Source organism: Crocodylus siamensis, chromosome 4, assembly GCF_052110815.1.
Source record: "Crocodylus siamensis isolate JL-2025a chromosome 4, ASM5211081v1, whole genome shotgun sequence".
Classification (NCBI taxonomy): domain Eukaryota; kingdom Metazoa; phylum Chordata; order Crocodylia; family Crocodylidae; genus Crocodylus; species Crocodylus siamensis.
In genome coordinates, this window is record NC_143398.1 from 113,310,057 (window position 1) to 113,330,770 (window position 20,714).

Below are 20,714 nucleotides of genomic sequence, written 5' to 3' on the forward strand. Positions count from 1 at the left end.
AAATCATACACATGATTTGCAATTTAGAATTACAAATTAGCAGGCCCTGTTGGCCAAATATGATTTCTTGAATTATTTGTTGAGACAAATTTGAGAATGTTGCCAATTTGAAATTTCTGGCCATGGACAGAAAGATACCTAAAGCTTTAAGTTTGAAGTACTTCAGACCAGAGAGAGGTATGAAGTCTCCTGCTGGAGCACTTCAAAATCACTGTGATGGCATGCAGAAGTATGTTCTCCAGCCAGGGGTTATAACAGAGAGTTGCCTGGCCCTGTAGAACATTCCTCCCCACCTCCACAGTAGGTAGACTTCTGTCCACTTGCTGTTTGGAGGGTTTGGGAGGCATTTGGAATACTCCAAATATTACATCTGTCCAAGGCCTGTGATAAATACACTTCTAGTGCATGCTGGACTGGTTAAAGGTGGCATATACTCTCAGCAAACATCAGTTGGACATCCTCCTACATATGTTGCAACTGGTTCTCGTCTCTCGTATTAGTGGAAGACCAGAAATGCATGCAAAGGAATGCCATTGGCACTTTCTTTTCTGATCTAAACTGTAAGTAATGGATGCCTAACTATTGGAATGGGGAGCCATAATAAATCAATATGAGGGCAGAACTTTTGGACAATATATAAATCAATTTGATTTACTTAAACTTAAATTTGATATGTAGAGCTTGCAGAGCGTTCCTGCTGCATCAAAATCAATCAGTCCAAATTATGAAAGACAATATGGCAACTGTATTTTGCATAAATAGGTGAAAAGTGGTGAGATTTCTCCCATATACCAAGAGACAGGAAGGTTATAGAATTTGATATATACAGCATCAAACCTCCTTCTCTTAAGTATACTAGGGCTGCTAAATAGCTTTTTGGACAAACTGAGGAAATGCTTCTACCTCAGTTGTAAGTGGAAGATGAAAAAGGTTTAGTCCTTCACAACATTTTCTAGCACTGGTGCGGTTAAGACCATTTCTATTCCCTATATATTGAAATGGTTATTCTGCCAACTCAGGATGCTACTCCTAATTCCAAACCTGCAGGTAGAACCCAAAGGAAGTATTCTTCACTGAGACCTACAACTCCTCTATCTCATTTTCTGACTGTTGCATAGATGTCAGACTGAGACAAGTCCTGTTGTAGCTCTACAAAACTTACTACATAGTAGAAAAAAATTCTATAGGATGATCTGTTTGACAAAATGGACAAGATTTTCTCTTTATTATCAGCAGAAAATTTAAAATTCCACAGGTCATTAGAGGCACTTTTACATGTGCTCTAGGGGTGGGTGTTTTAATTAGCGTAGCTCTGAGACCCGCTTTAATTAAAGTGCTGCAGAATCTCATGTATCAGCGTCCCCGTACTTTAAGATGGCAGTGGGGGCACTTGAGCTAAAGCTCAATGACAGGCTGTAGTTAAAGCACCTCTGCTGCCCTTTTGAAACACAGGGATGCTGATACCTGAAACCTAGAGGCTGGCTGGAGTGCGGTAATTACAGGCAGTCCTCGATTTACGTTTCAAGTTACAATGTTTCACACTTACAATGTTTATAAATTAACACCCTGTTTCAACTTTACAACATCAGTTTTGACTTTACAATGCTTGATCCAATGCAATGCCACACCAGCAAACAAATTTGCTGCATCGCTCATCTCCCTGGAGAACATCTGTCCAAACTTCCTTGGACACTTTCTTTAACAAAGCAGGCAAGACTCCACAAAAACCTGCAGCCAAGACTCCTGAGAAGACTCCAGCCAAGAACCCTTCAAAAAGTCCAGCAAAGTCACCTCAAGGAAGTTCTTCCAAATCAATATGATTGCTATTTATAATATAAATACACTAATGTAGCTATATTACTCATCTATAATTGATCGAGTACAAAATTCTGGTGTATTTTTGGTGAAAACAGGGTATCAGGCCTTGGTTCAGGAACAATCCCCCATTTATAACATTGTTTCTTATGAGAAAATTAGTTCCAAGTTGCAATGTTTTGAATTAAGACACGGTTTTCAGGAGCCAAGTGTGTCGTAAGTCCGAGGACTGTGCCTGTACCATGATCCAGCATGCTGTAATTAGAGCATGTTGGAGCAGCTGTCATGCTCACGTATAGGCACCCTGGTATTTCTAATATAGGACAGTAGTTTTAAACCTGTGGTCCACAAACCCCTGGGGATCCACAGACTGTCTAAAGGATCTGTGAAAGATGACTATGATCAATCAGAAGTATATGAATACCAACACTTACCATTCAAAGAGGTCTGCATCCCCATTTGAAATGTTTTTGGTGGTCCACAAACGAAAAAAGGTTGAAAATGTCTGTTATACAATATTTACTTACCTTTAAATATCTGGATCCTTCTGTAAGTGCAGTCAAGGTTCACATTGCTGCATTCCTGTTCATCATCTTCTTATAGAGGGACACACATTTTTCCCCAACAGACTGTTGTAAGACATGTGAAGTGTCTTGTTGCCAAAGTGTTGCTACTAGTCAAAGAATCATTTTCTCTATAGGACTTCAGTTTGGTCTTAGCTGCCTAAATTAAGCCTTTTCAGAGACCATGGCAATGTTTTCATTATTACATATGCCCAGGAAAATGCTACTTATATCTTAGTAGTATAAGAGTGATATTATACCTGTGACAGTCCAGAAAGTATATGATGCAGTGATTTCTTACGTGATGTCCTTTATTGGACCAACCGTGTAGCTGGGATAAAATTAGACAAGCTTTCAAATGCAAGACATCTGAAAGCTTGTCTGACTTTATCCCGACTACATTGTTGGTCCAGTAAAAGCTATCACCCTAAGAGATCCTTGCCTCATTTATAGCTCAGTCACATTGGTGAGAAGTTAGTGAAATCCCAGCTTCAAAGGCAGGTCCTGCAGTTTTTCTCTCCAGCTGAAATATCCCTCATGAAACATCCAAAGTTTTTGTTTTTTTAAATTGTTACAAATTTTCATCTGAATTAATAGATTTGTTTGCTTGTTTCATCTGCTCTTCCAAGGATGGTGCTAAGTTAGTATTTTGAAGGTTACAAGGGCACTGGTATTCCACTTGCAAAGGAGTAAGCCTTTCAAATCTATACAAATACTATTTGTAGCAGTACAGAAAGTATGAAAAGGGGAATCTTCCATGTCATAAAAACTATCCAGAAGGATATCAGAATGTGTAGAAGTCTTATAAGGTGGCTAAAATAGTTCTACTTGCTACCATCACAGCTGAATCCACAAGACTTCACGAATCATGGCATCTCTGAAGATTATTTCCATCCTAGATATATGTAAAAAAAACCCACCTGGGTCCTGTAATATATTCAGAAGGAATTGCACTATACAGCTGTAAATGGGATGCTGTTTTTACAAGTACTGTAGTCTAGTCTTTAGGCTCTTAGTCCTGCCCCCATTGCATTGAACCATTGCCTGAAAGTCACCATACATGAAACATGTATGTAGGCAATCTTGCCAAGGAAAAAGAAAAGTGAATTACCTATACAGTAACTTGAGTTCTGAAAGCGGTGTTGTCCATATATGTATTTCATGACCCTCCCTTCCTTCCCCTCTGTTTCAGAGTCCTATATCCATCAGATTTCATGGCAGAGAATAAATTAAATTGGGATAGCCCTCTACTCTTGCTTCTTTTGAAGCAGAGCACAAGAACAATAAGGTAGCTTATGCAGCTACAGTGGATATTGTGGAACAAAAGATTTGGATATCAAATGCAGAAAATATATACACACCACAAGTGATTATGTATATGAGCAATACTTCTCAAAGAACTCCCATTAGTGTTCAGGTTATTGTTCATTTAAGTAAATTACCTTTTTTTAAAATTTTTGTTGCTTTTTGGTGCAAACACTTTTTTTTGTTTTGTATGCTTTTATGAGAGTACATACATGTCTGTAACTAATGCTGGTTAGTAAGATTGACACTATAAAGTGGTTTTTCAGCTTAATTTTAAGAGTAGTGTCTGAAGAGTGTATTCTTATAAATTAGTCATGCATTATGTCCATTTGCAAAATCTGTCAGAGTGCATCAAAATACAAAATGATGTATTATATTCTGTATTTTTGATTTTGTTCCAGCTACCTGTGATGTTGCTATCAACAACAAAATGTGATACATTTTGCCCAGCTACTTTTGCCATTCAGTCTATTACTTCAGTGGGTTAGCCCAATTTTATGGTATACCAGCATCTGAAATATCAGGAAATGTTCTTCTTTCCCATATTTGGTAGCACCCTACATCCCAATCCTTTCATCCAGAAGAATGTATTGTTCTTGCTTCTTGCTCATGTTGTGACATTGTGACAACTATATATAAGTTGCTCCATTATGCGACTTAAATTTCATGTGTGGCTAGGAGAAATTCTTCTTGAGGTGCCCAGGATCAAAATGAAACTAACCCCCCCCCCCAACCTCTGCCCCAAATATCAATATCATTACAAAGGATTGAAATGATTCAGTAAGAAAAAGAGAATTGTACTCAGAAAGTGTTTTTCCCCCAGAGGTTACAATCTAGCCCAAGAAAGTAAAATATTTTATAAGGTTAGAAACCGAAAAGAAAAAAACAATCTAGAGTGGGATCCAGTGCAGGACTTACCCTGCAGTTTACCCTGTCCTTTCTAGAGTCATGCTCCTATCTCAAAATAACAAATGCTATTCTGTGATCTTCAATTTGCTGTCTTTCTTCCACCCTGCTTTTCTTTCTGAAAGGGTGGCCTTGGTGAACATATTACATGTAACTGCTTTACTTGGCAATCAGCTCTACAACTGTTTTATCAACAGTATTGTTTGTGTGGTGCAGAATCTTGAGTTGATAAAAGCTTATGTGCTCACTGTTCAACTCAGGCCATTAATAAGTGCAGAGTATCTCAACCTTTCCTCTTTGAAGGACAACATCTAAATCAATGTTTGACACTTCATAGCTATTATTGACTTAGAAAATAAGACTAGCATTTTTGTTCCTTCTACCTTTCTCATTACCTTGTCTTTGTGATACCTAGGTAAAAACACTCTATAAAAAATAATCATTTTTGTGTTTTTCTGTTTCCTACAAAAGACTTTATAGAATTGGCTGATATGCAAAGGATCTTTCTCAGATTTATTTCAAGCAGTAATTTCTAACTAGACACATCAGTGAGGATTTTCACATGCAAGAATTATTGCACTGTTCCAACCCATTCGGATTTCATCAGTTGGACTGACTTACTCTTGTTACTGTCCTCCAGACAGTACAGCCTAACCACAGAGAAGATTCCAAGGAGGGCGGCCTGTGTTCTGATAAAATGGAGGCAAACAAATAATTATTTTTCAAGTCTGGCACAACTAATGCTCTATTCTGAGATTTTTTGGGGGACTCTCTTCTACCTACCTGTTTGGAAAGGAAGGCTCTGAACAGGCTAATTGAGAGTTCCCAAGTAGTTTTGAGAACAACAAAGGATTTCATCAGCAGGACTCAAATCAATCATTCAGAAGGACTCAAAATGGGGTAAAATTCTACTTCTGCAGCTCAAGTTTTTAACATGAAGATTTCCCTGTTAATTTTTTGAGCATTTCACTCCTTAACAAACTCCCCTTTTCCTGTAAATCCATTTAATGTACATTTTTCTTTGAAAAAGGATCCTCTTTTAGAGTCTGTTAAGTAATATGGCCTGTTCTAGTGGCAGGCCAAGTCCTGTAAGTCTGTCTCACCTGGACAGTATTGTCAAAGGCCTGCGTTGCCCTCTTACAGACAGATATGCACCTGAACTGACTGGTTAGAAATGGCAATCATGAGAAGATCCAGTAGCAATCTGCATTGCTCAGCCCTCCTAGGTAATGCAGCCCAACTCCTACAGGAGAAGAGATATATGAGGATCAGCCTTTTAAACTCCAATGAGTTACATTAGATTAATGGAGAATGCAAAACCCAAGCATTTTCACAGTCAAGACTTATATTAATTATTCTTACATGCTGTGAAGTGTTTTAAAAGGAACAGTTGGAAGATTTCAACATCAGGAACTAAAAGAGCAACAAACGTATATAAATATTGCCAGCACTCCTTCCCTCGTTTCACCTATTTATCAGATAAAAAGTGAAAAATGAGAAACAAGGTGTTTATAGAAAGGAGAAAGACTAACCCTTTTATTAAGACCTATGCTTTGTCATTGCTTTAAGATCATGTTTTACACTGGCAACTCGTGCTGCAAGACAAGAAATGCATAAATATGCCCCCAACCTGCTTGGTTTACTTGAAACTTAAAAAAAAATAAATCAGAGCCTGCCACATGCAAAGAAATATACCCACTAACAGGAAGTGGCTTCTTTTTCGATCCTGTTACTACTACAGATCCAGGGGGGCATGTATTTACTAGTCAGAAATATCTCGGATGAACAGGCTCCCCCATAAAATTACATTTAATTCTTTTCTGTAATTTTGACAAAGTAGTTAATAGATTTTTGTTTCCTTGTGACCTTATAGTTCCCTTCAATAGGACACCTGAGCTTACAACTGTGAAGATATGATTCTTAAGCAGCTCTCAGAGCTGTTAACAGTTTGGATGCTGGATATCCCAACTGCCAAGCTGGACTTCCCAAACTAACTTGTTTTTCCATGCAATAGTATTTGATGAAACACTGACTTGTCTGAAACTGTTGGGAAATCTGCCCTGTTTTTTGTTGGGTTATATATGCTTCAGACAGTGACATTTTCTTTCTGGATATAGCAAATTGCTAAACTGCAATGTTATGTTTTTCTTCTGTCACACCTGCTGGTGAGAATGTGAGTGCATGAGAGAATCCCAAAGCCTGCTACTGTCCCAACACCTCTGGCTATTATGGTCTTATGGAACTTCACGCTAAAATTTTCTTTACAAGCATCCCTCTCTTACCTGTGCTTTCTGATCTGAAAGGACTGTAGTACTCCAGCTGCTGAGGGCAAGCATATCTGTCTTGCTTTTGCTAGCTTTTTCCTCGTTCTCTTATGTGCTTCTTCCTTCTCTTCCTTCAACTCATCTTTCCTTCTCTTTGTGAAGATATTTTGATGTGGAATTGCACCTTGGGAGGGAGAGTGACTGTATAGTTGGCATAACACTTGGTTGGTTAGTGGGCTCTGATTCCATTTCCAAACTAATCCACTTCACCTAGTATCCCATCATTTTCCAGGACAAGCTATGTAAGAAGGATGATCGGATTGAAGAACTGGAAGAGGCACTCAGAGAAAGTGTGCAAATAACTGCAGAACGGGAAATGGTGCTAGCACAAGAGGAGTCAGCCAGGATCAATGCTGAGAAACAGGTCTGCAATCTTATAAAGTCACTGGTATTGCTGGCAAATAACGGATGCAGCCTGACAGGAAATTTCTACTAATTATTCCTTTTTGTTTTATAATACCTTTTCATCTGAGGACCCTAAATTGCTGTTCAGACCTAAGTAATAAGGGTGTGTGAAGCTTCTTGTTTTCTTTGATGTTTTGTTTTTCCATTCCTCACTACTTATCTGCCTGGAAAATGAGTGAGGTGTTTTGTGCTTTTGAAAGGAGCTTCTGTAATATTGCTCTGAGATGTCTATATGTTCTTGAGCATAAACATGCTCATGGACTCCTTTGTGTTTTTCACTGTAGAAAAACAGATCTTTGCCCTAAAGAACTTGGCCACAGAAGATAGCATTTAACTATCTCAGTTATGATCCCTGGCCAGAAATTAATAAGAAACGATAAACTTTCCTTAACCCATGATCCTAATTATTGTAGGGCACTACCAATAAAAATACACAGTACACTTGAAGATCTAGTAGGGGGATGGTCCTGCTTTGAACCGGTGGTTGAACTAGCTGACCTCCTGAGGTCCCTTCCAACCTTAATTTTCTTTGAGTCTATGACTCTATTTATCAAGCAACCCTAGGAATTTGTTGTTGCATATGGGTGGCCATATACATCCTTTGAAGGGTGTCTCAGGGTGTGAGGTGATTAGTGATGTGTGAAGAGATAAGCAGATGGACAAGACAGCCATCACCCACAACCACTGCCCAACCCCTGGGTAAGGAGGTAGGCTCTTTAATACATAAATTAGTTTTAGAAACTGAGTGCCACTCATGTCATAAAAGTTACGGAGGGATGTCTGAAGTCCATTGAGGCATGCTATGAGTCCAAAAAGGTTGAGAACTACTGCTTTATATTGTATTTTATAGACCTTACCTTTGTTCCTTATTTGAACTGAATTTCCAGGTATCATCATCCAGTCAATGATGTTGCAGCAACATTTTTGTCTACCCCTCAACTCTGTATGCACAAAGTTCTATCCAAATGTTTTTAATGAATAAAAACGCACTGGAAGAGGGAATGGGGCTGAGATTTTTGGTCTTTCTTTAATTAACAATGACCTACATTCTCCTAAAGGAAGTAATATCCACTTCTTAAATATCTTTGGATTTGTTCAATTCAAACTCAGTTATCTTATAGAATTCCTGTTCCAAGACTGCTTCCCTTTGGTGATGCTTCTCTTTGAATATTAGGTAGTCCTCCACACTCAGGAGAGTGCCATCTCTCCAACTTCTTTCTAAGAGAAAACATACCTTGAGCAAAACAGGAATTTAAAGTGCATGAAGAATATATATTCACATGTTGATCTGAAGAGACAGGAAAGTATAAAAGAATAATGATATAGCATAGGTCAGCATGATCAGTAGTCTCCCCGACCAACTTTTTTCAGGATGGGTTTTTTATTTGCTTGTGTTTTGGCATGACAAAAAAAAGAACTATTAAAAACAAAGGGCATTTATAGATATGCTGTGGGAGGGTGCATTAATTAGAGAGGCTCCGAGAGCTGCTCTGATCAAACTACCCTGAGTGTCATGTGCATCAGCCTCCCCACACTGAAAAATGGTGACGGGTGTTTTAACTAAAGCTCATTGAACAAGCTTCAGTTAAAGCATCCCCACTGCCATTTTTCAGCAGAGGGATACTAATATATGTGATGCTGGAGTCTGTTCCAATGCATTGTAATTACAATGCGTTGGAGCAGCATCTTTGCATGTGTATAGGCACCCTAAGGTTTTGAAGAAAAATTATGTGTATGGGAAAGGTAATCTTCCAAGTGTGAAGAGCAACACAGGAAAAAGGAGATAGTTGAGAGGGCTTTATAAGGGAGGCAGGGGGCATAGATTGAGTTTAGGGTTTTTTTGGGTTTGGATTGGTTTGGTTTTGTTTTTGGGGGTGTTTTTTTTAAGCCTTCGTGGGCTTTTGCTGATGAACATCCACGAGGCACGGTCAGACTCAGAAGCTGGACAGAAGGAGAGGGAGGTAGATTTGCAAGTCACCCACACAGAGGTGGCAGTTGAGTTCATATTTGTAAATGAGATTAACCAGAAATTAGGAACAGTGAAATGAGAGAAGGGAACCAAGGACAACTCAATACACAGAATGTTGAAAATAGAGGGGATGAGAAGGCTCTTCTGAAGGTCGAAGAGAGACGAGAGCAGTATTTAGAGAGGCAAGTGGGGTCGACAGGTGAATAAAACATATTTGGAATGGAGGAACTAAGACTGTTCATAAGAGTTGTATCATAGAACAGGAATAGAGTGAGCAGACGGTGATAGTGTGAGCTTGGGCTGGGGTTTTGGCTTTGCAGCGGGGGAGGTAGGCAAAAGATTCAAAGCAGGGAAGGAAAGTGAAGCATATAGAGAAGCTGCCACCATATCAATAAAGAGATAAATGAACTGGAAAATGCAGAAGGGCCAAGTGGCTTGGTGGTAGGTGTGCTTAGCTTGATATACAATGCTAAAAGAGCCCAGGTGACAGTCAGAGAAGGGGAACTCAGGAACAGGGAATCAAACCTTAATAAAGAATGAATCAAGTAATATGTCACTTTTGGTGAGTGGAAGAGTAGATCACAGGCTACAGGTTATGCATAATATGAAGATAAAGGCTCAGGGAGGCTAGCAACATGGATGTTCAAGTCACCAAGGGTGAATGAGAGCTTGTGATATAAAGAGTGTTAGGAGTGAAAAAATAGAGAAGGAAGACTGGTGGGTAAGTGCTGTGTGTGTTAAGTGAGACAAGACAAGACTTGTATCCAGTGTTTGCAAGAATAGGGAGGAACAGTTTGGAAGTAGTAGAAAGAGCAGAAGAGAAGTCCAAATCCCCACCACTGCTGATTTGACAGCAGCATCTCATTCCCACAGAGAAAATATACTTGCCAGCTGTGGGGATCATAAGCACTGAAATATTGCTAGCAGACGGTGTAAAGGCAAAGCCAACCCTGAACCTCAGTGATCTGTTGCACTTAGTACCAAGACAACTGTCCTGTCCTATTTTGTCTGACAGTATTTTGCTTCAGTATTAATTAAATACAGTTAGGCAAAGGAGGGATGGCAAAGCACCATTGTTCTGAAGTGGGTAGGGAGATTTCCTGCCAGCTGCTTTTTAATCGTCTCACGTTCCTTCCTTCACTTTAAAAATGTCCTCATTGTTTCACATTCTGTGGAAGTTTATATGAGATTGTGAAAGTCTCTCACTGAAAACTGGGTGTTTTACAAGTCTGGGGCCCACACAAAGAATCTTCACAACTATGGTAATAGAGCTTTAGGTTGGATATGTGTGATATGTGTGTGGATTTAAAATCTTAATGTTGCCCAAACTGGTTATAATTTGCTTTTAACTGCATGCTTTTTCTTTCCCTCTCTTCTGTGTTTGTTGTTTTTTACCATTCTGCTACTCACTGCCTGTCTGAAGCTGTTAAATGAAACAGTGCATGAGGCCAACCATTTTGGCTTTAAATGGTTCAAGGTATGAGGAAACCTCATTTGTGTATACCCTTTCCCTTGACCTTTGCTTTAATACTGTTTTGTAACCCCAATGCTGTCTAGCCCTACCCTCAGCCATCTCTTGTGCTGTGGCCCTCTGCTGTACTTCAGTGTTTTGTATGGATTTCTTTCTAAATGTTCTACAAGTTTTAGGTTCTTTTTTGCTGGAATTATAATCTCCATGAGCTTCTGCGGGACTCCAAAGTTCAGACTTTATACCTAGACAGTATTCCCAGATTAAAAACATTCCCCCATTGGTCCTGTCTCTTGCCATTTGAAAATATGCCAGCAACGACTGCATTGAAGTGCTTGCTAACAAGATTTTGGCAAAATTTCTGTGATTGTAATACAAACACAGATAGCTTTTCTGTTTGAGTACCCCAAGGTACTGATCAGTTGCTCTTTTATCTATGGCCATGTGTGTAGATGACTCCCTATAAAAATTAAGCTTTTGGCACCCCCTATTAGAATAAACCCAGTTCTCCAGTATTTTATATCTCAGTAAGATAGGCATGACTTGTCCCTCTACTGAAAAGATGAGGGCAGTTTTACCAACCTTGGAAAAGCAGCCAATGTTCTTTGACTAAGTGCACTAGATTGTCCTGATCAGAGACCTGTATTTTCACAATTGTATCCAGTGTCACCATTCCTTTATCATTTTTTTTCCTGCTGTGCAGAGAAGGAATCAGTCTCAAGTCCGTCAAAGTCCAGAAGTTAAGAATTAATTCCATCCCTTAGAACAGTACTGGTAGGTTTTTCTAGTCTTCATGAAAAGGATCAGATCTCTGCTACAGAACAAAAGAAAATTTGAAAAATTGGGATATTCTTTCTTGAAAGTGTAGGAATAGCTTTATTGAATTAGTCACACTTGACTAACTCATGAAAGGTATTTGGATCCACAGTTTACCTCAACCTTTTCTGTCTAAGGCAGGGGGCGCAAAATGGCAGATTTGGATGGCAGCCAGACTCCATTTCCCAGCAGCCTCTGCCCACATCGCAGCCAATTTCCATGGAGACCCCAGCAGCGGCAATGCTGTGATAGCATAAGGCCAGGGTTTCCATGGAGCACTGGCAGGGTGTGTGGGTGGCAGGGCAGGGAGCTGCTCTGCAACTAGGGCTGGAATCTTGCAGTGGTGATGACATGGCCCGGAGCTGAGGCAGAGCCATTATCTGCTGCCTGCATGCCCCACACGGGCATGCAGGCAGCGGATCGCAGCTCTGCCCTGGTTCTGGATCAGTGTCACCGCCACAAGATCCCAGCCCCAGAGCAGCTTCCCACCCTGCCATGCACCCAGCCAGTGCTGCTGGGGCCAGTCTCTGGAAACCCTGGCCCCATGCAACTGCTGGGGTCTCCATGGAAACCAGCTGCAGCGATGTGGGCAAGGGCTGCTGGGAAATGGAGCCTGCCACGGGCCCAGTCTGGCTCATGGACCAGACTTTGTCTGCCCCTAGTTTAAGGTAACAAAGAATGAAGATCTGGTCAGAAAAAGTATTTATCTTATAGATACTAATCTCAGTCTTGCACCAGAGGGAACACCAGGGCTTTATTTGCCCAACAAGAGGTCTCCTTCCACCTTCACTGACCTCAGCACAATTAGAAGAGTCCTATTTGAGCAGTCTGCCCCAATTGTTTCTGCAGCTTTGCTACAGTTAACCTGCTCTGCAGTTAACCAGAAAGTTATCGTTTATTTGCAATAACCATTGATTGCAGGGGTAGCTGCTGCCTCATAAAACCAAAACTGTTTAAGTAAATCAATCTTATTTTGGTTTGGTCACCAGCATAGTGTTGATCCCCAGGGGCATTTTGGGAACCAAGAAAAGTTTTTAAAAAAAACTGTACTATCAGAATTAAATATTCAAGAGGATTTGTAATAAGTTTTAATAATGAAATACAGATAAGTTTTATAATTAACCAAGCATTACAGATAAGGCATACAAGAAACTGATTACAATTGATCAAATATAAATGAACCTAAAAATAAACTTAATCTTGGGGGGGGGGAAAATTTAAAATTCTGTGTTAGGAAAAAGGGCTTCTTACCTAGGTTTAAAAACTGAGTTTTAATGAAGCACACTTATTTTGGTTTATCTGCCACTGGTCTATTCAGCAGGAACTGTAGTTCAGGACTGAAGAGAAAAGATTCCAAGGCAAACCTAGATTTTTATATTCAATTGTCTAGCTCACGCTTACTAAATACAACTAGAAAATATGGAAACATTCTTAATAAGTTATATTCTAATAAATATTAATGTGCCTATTTTTATCACCTATTTAAACTATTAAATTATTGTCCTAAACTCAGTCTAACTGGCACAAAACCACTAACGTACTTAAAGCAACTTTTAGCTGGCTTCTTTTGAGCTGTCTTTTTTTCACCTTTTAAATTCTTCTCACGTATGACACTCTTGCCCACTCATTTCCTTTGCCATCTCTTCTCTTACCAAAACTTTGATAACTTGAATACAAGTAAATGTATTCCATTGCCATTAAACAGCTTAGGGTCTACTACAGTCTACAGTAGAAGGGTCTGGGAAGGAGTTACACTTTTTGGAAACAGCCACACCCTCTGTAAGAGATGAAGGTTGGGGTTTGGGAGAGATATTGGTGGAGGAGGGAGGCATATCCCATTGGTCTGAGTCAAGAATGTGGGACTAGGCTGTCCTGTCTGAAACAGAAGCATCATTCTATACAATCTGCAACAGGATTCTTCCTTGCTTCTCGAGGCATAGCAAATACATGGCCACCTAGAAAAATATTAATTATGTGGGCACCAACCCTATAGCTGTATTCACTCAGGCAGACCCTTGGGACCATGCAGACACTCATTGTAGTTGTGGAATCTTCTGCATGAGAATAAGGGTCTGTTAGCAACCCTTTCTAGAACTGGGACTGCAAATGTCATCCTCAGTTGTTTTTTCCTTGTCCTTTCACAGTGTTTTCCTAGATCATAAGGCTTGAATAGGATTGTTGTGATCATCTAGTTTTGATCTCTTGTAAATTGTAGGGGGGGGGTTTCTGGCAGTGAGCTCTTCATCTTGATCAAATTGAATTGTCTGTCACAAACCTAGTAACATGACATTTTCAGCTTTTTTGATTGTGTCGTAGAATTCTAGACAGGGTTGGAAGGGACCTCAAGAGGTCCTTTAGTCCAACCCCCTGCTCAGAGCAGGACCATCCCCTACTAGTTCATCCCAAACAAAGCTTTGTCTAACCAGGTTTTGAAAACCTCCAAGGATGGAGCTTCCACCACCTCTCTGGGTAACCTGTTCCAGTGTTTTACTACCCTCCTAGTGAGAAATTATTCCGAATGTCTAACCTAAACTTCCCTTGCTGCAGCTTGAGACTGTTGCTCCTTGTTCTGGTATCTGCCGCCACTGAAAACAGTCTAGCTCCATCCTCTTTGGAACCCCCCTTCAGGTAGTTAAAGGCTTCTATTTAATCCCTCCTCAGTCTTCTGTTCTCTAGGCTAAGCCCAGTTCCCTCAATCTTTGTTAATAATTAATGTCCCCCAACCCCCTCACCATTTTTGTTGCCCCCCACTGGACTACTTCCAAGTTGTCTAACTCCTTTCTGTAGTGGGGGGCCCAAAACTGAACACAGTACTTCAGATGTGGCCTCACCAGTGCTGAATAGAGGGGAATAATCACTTCCTTTGACCTACCGGCAATACTTCTACCAATGCAGCCCAGTATGCCATTAGCCTTCTTGGCAGCAAGGCCACATTGCTTGCTCATATTCAGCTTATTGTCATCTGTAAGCCCCAGGTCCTTTTCTGCAGAGCTGCTGCTGACAGAAAAGGGAAGCAAGTAAGTCAGAATGCAAAATGCGTATGATGTGTATATATATAAATGTGAGACATATGGGAAATAAACGAGATGAACTGGAAGCTGAAGCCTGTGAAAAGAACTATGATCTGATTTGTATCACAGAGAGTTGGTGGAAGAGCTCTTATGGCTGGAACAACAAAGTTGAGGATTCAGGAGGAAGAAGATAGAGCAGAATGCATTTGGGTGAAAAGGTAAAAGATACAGCACTGATATAATGGGGGGAGGGGGGATTTAGTCTAGACTGCCAAATTATGAAGAAGAGATAAATGAGGCACTCTTCAAGGAGGTGACAAAGTTAACCAAAATCTATGAGATGGTACTGATGGGAGACTTCACTTTTATGGACATCTGCTGGAAGAACAATACAGTCAAGCATAAAATGTTGAGGCAGTTCATAATCCATACGTAGGAAAAATTTCTGTTCCAGAAGGCTGAGGATACAACTAGGGGATCATTTATCTTGGATCTTGTCCTGACTAGGAGTGAAGAATTGGTGGAGGAAGTGATCATAATATGATAGAATTCCAGATCCTGAGATGAGGAAAGCATGAGGTCAGCAGAACTAGGACATTAAATTTAAAGATACGGCTTTAACCTGACTCAAGGAGTTAATAGGTATGGTGCCATGCAAAGACAGACTGAAGGATAAAGACAGACTGAAGGATAAAGCCACCCAAGAGATCTGGAAGCTTCTAAAAGGCATGGTATTGGAAGTCCAATGAGAAACTGTTCTGACACAACGAAGGTATAAGAAGAGTTAGAGACCACTGTGGCTGCACAAAGAGCTTTTAGGTGACAAAAGTTAAAGACAACAAGAAGAGGATCTATCAGCATGTTGGTCAGAAAAGAAAGACTAAATAAGCTGTGGGTCCACTGTCATATAGACAGGGGGAATTCTTACCAGAAAATGTAAAGAAGACAGAGCTACTCACCACCCACTGTACCTGAGTCTTCATAGAAAAATTAACCTACAACTAGAGATCTAATAAACATTATTTGGATAAGGAAGGGAACAAGTACAGGGATGAGATAACAAGAGACAGAGAGCTTTTGATGTGTGTGGATGAATTCAAGTCAGCAAGGCTTGATGAACTTCATCATCATGTGCTGAAAGAACTGGCAGAGATCTCAGAGCCCTTGTCAGTAATATTTATAAAGTCATAGGATATAGGTAAGTTACCAGAGGACTGGAAAAGGACCAACATAGTACCCCCTTAAAAAAATTAAATACTGGTTAGCCTCACCTTGACGCCTGGAAAGCTACTGGAGCATATCCTAAAGAAATCTATTTCCAAGTATCTGAGGGAGAAAAGGCTGATCACAAGAGGCATTTATACACATGCTCTGAGAGTGGGGGAGGGGGTGCTTTAATTACAGGGGCTCCAAGGGCTGCTCTAATTAAAACGCCCACAGCATCACATGCATCAGCATCCCTGGGCTTCAAAATGGAGGTGGGCATACTTTAACTAAAGCTCATCGAACAAGCTTTAGTTAAGTTACACATTAACTAGTTTAAGAGATCAGAAACTGGTTTAAACCTGTAACAGAACAGAAGTTCAGTGCACATAAATCAGTTTCAGAATGGCTGAAACTGGTTTAAGATAAACCTGAATGAATGTAGTATCAGATTTAACTGATTTGGCCAAATCGGTTTATGAAACTTCTGGCCCAGACCCCTTCCTGGTTCAAGTTCAGTAAGAATCCCCCAGCATTTTGCAGCCCTGGGCTCGGCTGTGCTGTCTGCTCCAGAGAGCAGGGCTAGCCCTATCCCTCTGCTCCCTAGCTAGAGCAGTGAGGGCAGGCTCACTGGCCAGCTCACTGGCCCTCCTTGGCAAACCCCTGGGTCTAGAGCCAGGGAGGGGGGGATAAACTTCCCTTCCCCCATGTATGGAGCTGCCCTGCCCTACCCTGCTTACTTAGTGCTGACTGTGACTGTGGACTACAAATCCCAGAGGCATCTGGAATCAGGAAGAGGAAGTGATAAGCAACCTTGCAGAGTCCTGCAGCTGTGGTTCTGCACTACAAATCCCAGAGACCTCTAGGGCAGCAGGAAGAGGAAACAAATACACAGCCCATGCTGGCTACATGCCAGAGAGCTGTGCTGTAGCACCCCTGGCTTCTGGCTTGAGCCACTGCAGGTATGTGGCTGCATTTCCTGAACCAAAAGTGAATGTCTGTTCATTTGTTATTAGTTCAATCTTTGCAGTTTAGCCTAGCCTGCAAAGACTGAAGAAATTCAGCCTCAGGCTTTTTGGCTAGGGACAGACATTCAAAAAGCCTGAGGCTAGAAGCTGGGGGGTGCTAGAGCAGCCCTCCTTTCCCTTCTACAGTGCTGAGCTGAGGGGGACATAGCCAGGTCCCAGCAGGATGGTCTGATTAGAAAGGGATTCCCCTCCCTCCTGATCAGCCCAGCTCAGCAGGCAGTTGATAACAGTATTTATCACCCCTAACTCAGTGTTTATCAGCCCATTAAGAAAACAATGGAAGGACATTACCTGCTACCTGTTGATTCTGCCTTTGACCCATCTGCCACAGCACAGAATGTAGCCAGCATGTGGTCTGCTAGCTAATGCTGAGAGATGTCTGTGTAAGGTAGAGGGGATGGGGGAAATCCCTGCTTAGCAAGGAGTGGGAAAGGGCGGCGGGGACAGGGGGTAGCCAGGCAGATGCCTACAGTCTCCATTGGAGCTGCAGCCAGGAAGCAGAGGGGAGGGGCCAGCCCTGCTGTGGAACAGAGAGCTCTGCTGCACCCAGCCCAGAGAGCATGCTGGGATGTTGGGGGAGTCTGGTTTAACTTAAACCAGCAAGGGGTCTCCAACAGACATTGCATAAACTAGTTTGACCCAAATTAGTTAAGTCTGATACTACATTCAACCAAGTTTATCTCAAACCAGTTTCAGCCTTTTTAAAACTGGTTTATGTTCACTGGCCATCTGTTCTGTTACAGGTTTAAACCAGTTTCTGATCACTTAAGCCTGTAATGTCTATCCCTAGCCTTTGACTGTCTGTACTTAGCCCAGAGGTCTTTAAGGAAGCATGCACAGCTTTCACATAAACATAAACAAAAGGAAGAAAAGTCTTCCTTATGGCCTCTCCTGGCAGCTGCTTCACCTTTGCTGGCCCCAGGCTCAGTGCAGCAATATTTACTGCCATGCTGAAGTGCAGTAGTCACTTTGAGAAGCTGCTGCAGGTGCTTTTTATTTCCCCTGCCTGGCCTATGTGGCCTGGCCTTCTAATGTGCTGGGTGAGCTTCCTTGCTGGAAAGCTCACCATCTCTATCCATAGTAACAGGGTCTGGCCATGTTACATACATGTAAGGGGAATTTTTAAGACTTCCTCAGAAGCATTTGGTGTTGGCTGGAGCCAAGGCTGGGGATTTTGACTGCTCCTCCTCGGACTTAAGCCCTTGCGAGTTCCTGATTAGAGGGTCTTCTCCCTCTGCTCAGGGTCAGACCAGTTGCCAGATTTGGGGTCAGGAATGAATTTTACCCCATGATCAGATTTGTTTGGACTGACTGTGGGGGTTTTTCCCTTCCTCAGGCATGGACCTCTTCCAGAGCTCTCTCAAGCATATTTAACAACCTTTACAACAACAGAATGTTAGCTGCCATGGTTCCCCTGCTTTAACTGTACCAGGTTAAGGTGTTCAATCTTGTATTCTTGTATTATGTCTGGGTTGACTGTGTACTTTTGCTAGAAGGTTAGAAAATGGATTCATATAGGATGGTTTGTATAGGGATTATCTTGCTTCAGGCAGGGGTTTGGACTCAATGGTCTCTAGAAGTCCATTCTAGCCTGACTTTTCTATTATTTTATGGTTTAGCCCAGGCTCAGGGAAGTGCCCAGCACTGGGATCATTTATACCACCTATTAATTTATTCTTCTCACCCCATGAGGTGTCTAACTTAACTTTACTCTCCAGTCAACTCAATTTCCTACTGAAGAGGGCACAGTTGCAAAGGCATAAGTCCATTTTTGAGAATCTGACCTTTGACTTCTTGAGAGGTTCAAATATTTTTTGCTCATGCTGTCCTGAAATTGCTTTCTCCCATTTCTCAGGTTCTCTAGGGATTGACAGGTTTCTACTTATAATGAACTGCAGTTTTTCCTCCAAAATCCTAAAGGATTTTTGGAAGATGGCAACTTAGTCAGCAGGTACATGCCAATGTCAAGCAGAGCTGGGTGCACAGTGCTATACTAATAGGAATGTAAAAATGTCATTAATCCTTAATGCAATAGATAGAAAAAATAATCCTGTACCAACTGTGTTCCCAAGTAAACTACACTGATAGTTAGCTTCAGTGAAAACCACAAAAGATACATGATCAAAATAGAGCAGGGTGACTGTCAAGCCAGTGGTTCTTCCTCCTGTTAACTCATCTAAATTGCATTAAAATTATCCAGTGTAAATGATTTTCTTGGAGAGTGATTATAGAGCCACATCCTCAGATGAAACTCCTCCAAGGATATGAACAAACTCTGCAGGGTTCCATATATATGGTCCATACAACTTGGCCCCTAAATATTTTGACAGCTGTAAAAAACAAAACAAAAACAACAAAAAATGTGTCCAAGATTCTCAACTCATTTAATATAAACCATCCACCTGATCTCAGATATAAATGTTGTTACCATAGATGGGATGGATTCAGACCAGTGACCCGAAGTGAAATGCTGAATCCTTTGCCCTAACCCAGTGATTCTTAACCAGGGTGCTATGAGATCCTTTTAAAAATTTTGCACAACATTAGCACTTTTAGGTTCGCTCACTACACATAATTCAGGAGATAAATCTATGAATTTCAAATTGGAATCTACAGTGTCAAGAACTTTCTGACCTTTTCTGGTCTTACTGAATTCTTTGCAATGAAAGAATTGCCCTGTTATTTTTCTGAAGTCAAAAAATGAGTGAAAGCTATGAGGGGGCGTTTCCCACTTCTATGAATGAAGGTAGTAGCACTAGCAAAATTGCTTATGCATCTTCAGACAACTCACTTGCGACTGATCAACTCAGCTCAGTTCTTACACAGTGTACTGTTATACTACCATTTTATATTAGGGCCACTAAATTTAGAAAAATTGTGGAAGGGTGCCCTGAGTCTAAAAAGATTGAGAATCACTGCTCTAATTAATTACCGTTCTTCTGATCCATCCAGTACTTTGATGTGCTTCTGAGGCTTTTGATTTTCCTTGGCTTAATGAATCAAATATTATGGATTACCATATTTGAGACTGAGCCTTGGTAGTCTTGGTATGAGCATTGTAACAGGGGTCCTTCTCTGGGCCAATTTGCCTTTGGCCTACCCACTTGTTTCTGGGCCAGCCGCCTGAACAGGGCCAACTGCCCGCCTTCTTGTCTGCCATGCCTTGTTGTTAATTAATTAATTATCTTAATTAGGTGGGACGCTGCCCATTTCTTGTCCTGATGCCAGGGGACACTATCTGCAGCTCTGTACCTCCCCTACACCATAGCCCATGCCTCACAGATGACATCCACTGCTGTTACTCTCACCAGCCCCGCTCTGGGCCGCTGAATCCTGCAGTTTGAACCCCACCTGGATGCCTCCACTCAGGTGGCCTACTCCGCCTTCATTCTAGGCTGCCTAGCTCCCTGAGCTGTTCCCCCTTACAGGTTTGGTCCCCCCAGGACCTTTGGCTATACTGGCCCTGGCCTCACCTCCAGGCCAGTCGGAACCCCAGGCACTCAGCTCTCATCCCTCACAGTGGGCCCCTGGCCCTTGGACCCTTCCAGTACTGGCCCCAGCATTGACCAGTCGGGGGATTTCAAGACAGGTTCCAAGTCTAGAGCCCACTCTCTCTCCGGGGTCCACCTTCTGGATCCTACAAGGGGGTTGCCCACCCGGTTGTGGGAGCTGGGGTTATTAAGGCACCCTGTCCTGCCTTTCACCGGGGTGCTAACTGGCTTGGCGTTTCCTGGGGGCTCCCATGCCACTAAGAGCCCCACCAGGCCACCCACTCCTGGCAGGGTGAAGTTTTAGGTCATACCGAGGACCAGGAGCCCCCTAGCCATCCCCTACAGCTCCTCCTTTACCTTCAGCATAATACCAGCAGACTTGCAGCCAGGCAGTGTTGCTGCCTGCCCCA

The 20,714-nt window shown here is 41.7% G+C and overlaps 1 protein-coding gene across 15 annotated transcripts in view; it reads left to right on the top strand.

Moving 5' to 3' along the window:
• Positions 1–20,714, top strand: part of ERC1 (ELKS/RAB6-interacting/CAST family member 1) — a 478,195-nt gene that overhangs the window by 275,161 nt on the left and 182,320 nt on the right. For 9 of the 15 annotated variants that reach the window (XM_090043415.1, XM_090043417.1, XM_090043416.1 and 6 more), the window contains one exon: positions 7,146–7,277. The exons of the other annotated variants lie outside the window; for them this stretch is intronic. In XM_090043415.1, the coding sequence (XP_089899541.1) occupies positions 7,146–7,277 (132 nt within the window). The remainder of the gene's footprint in view (positions 1–7,145; positions 7,278–20,714) is intronic. 15 annotated transcript variants of the gene reach the window in all.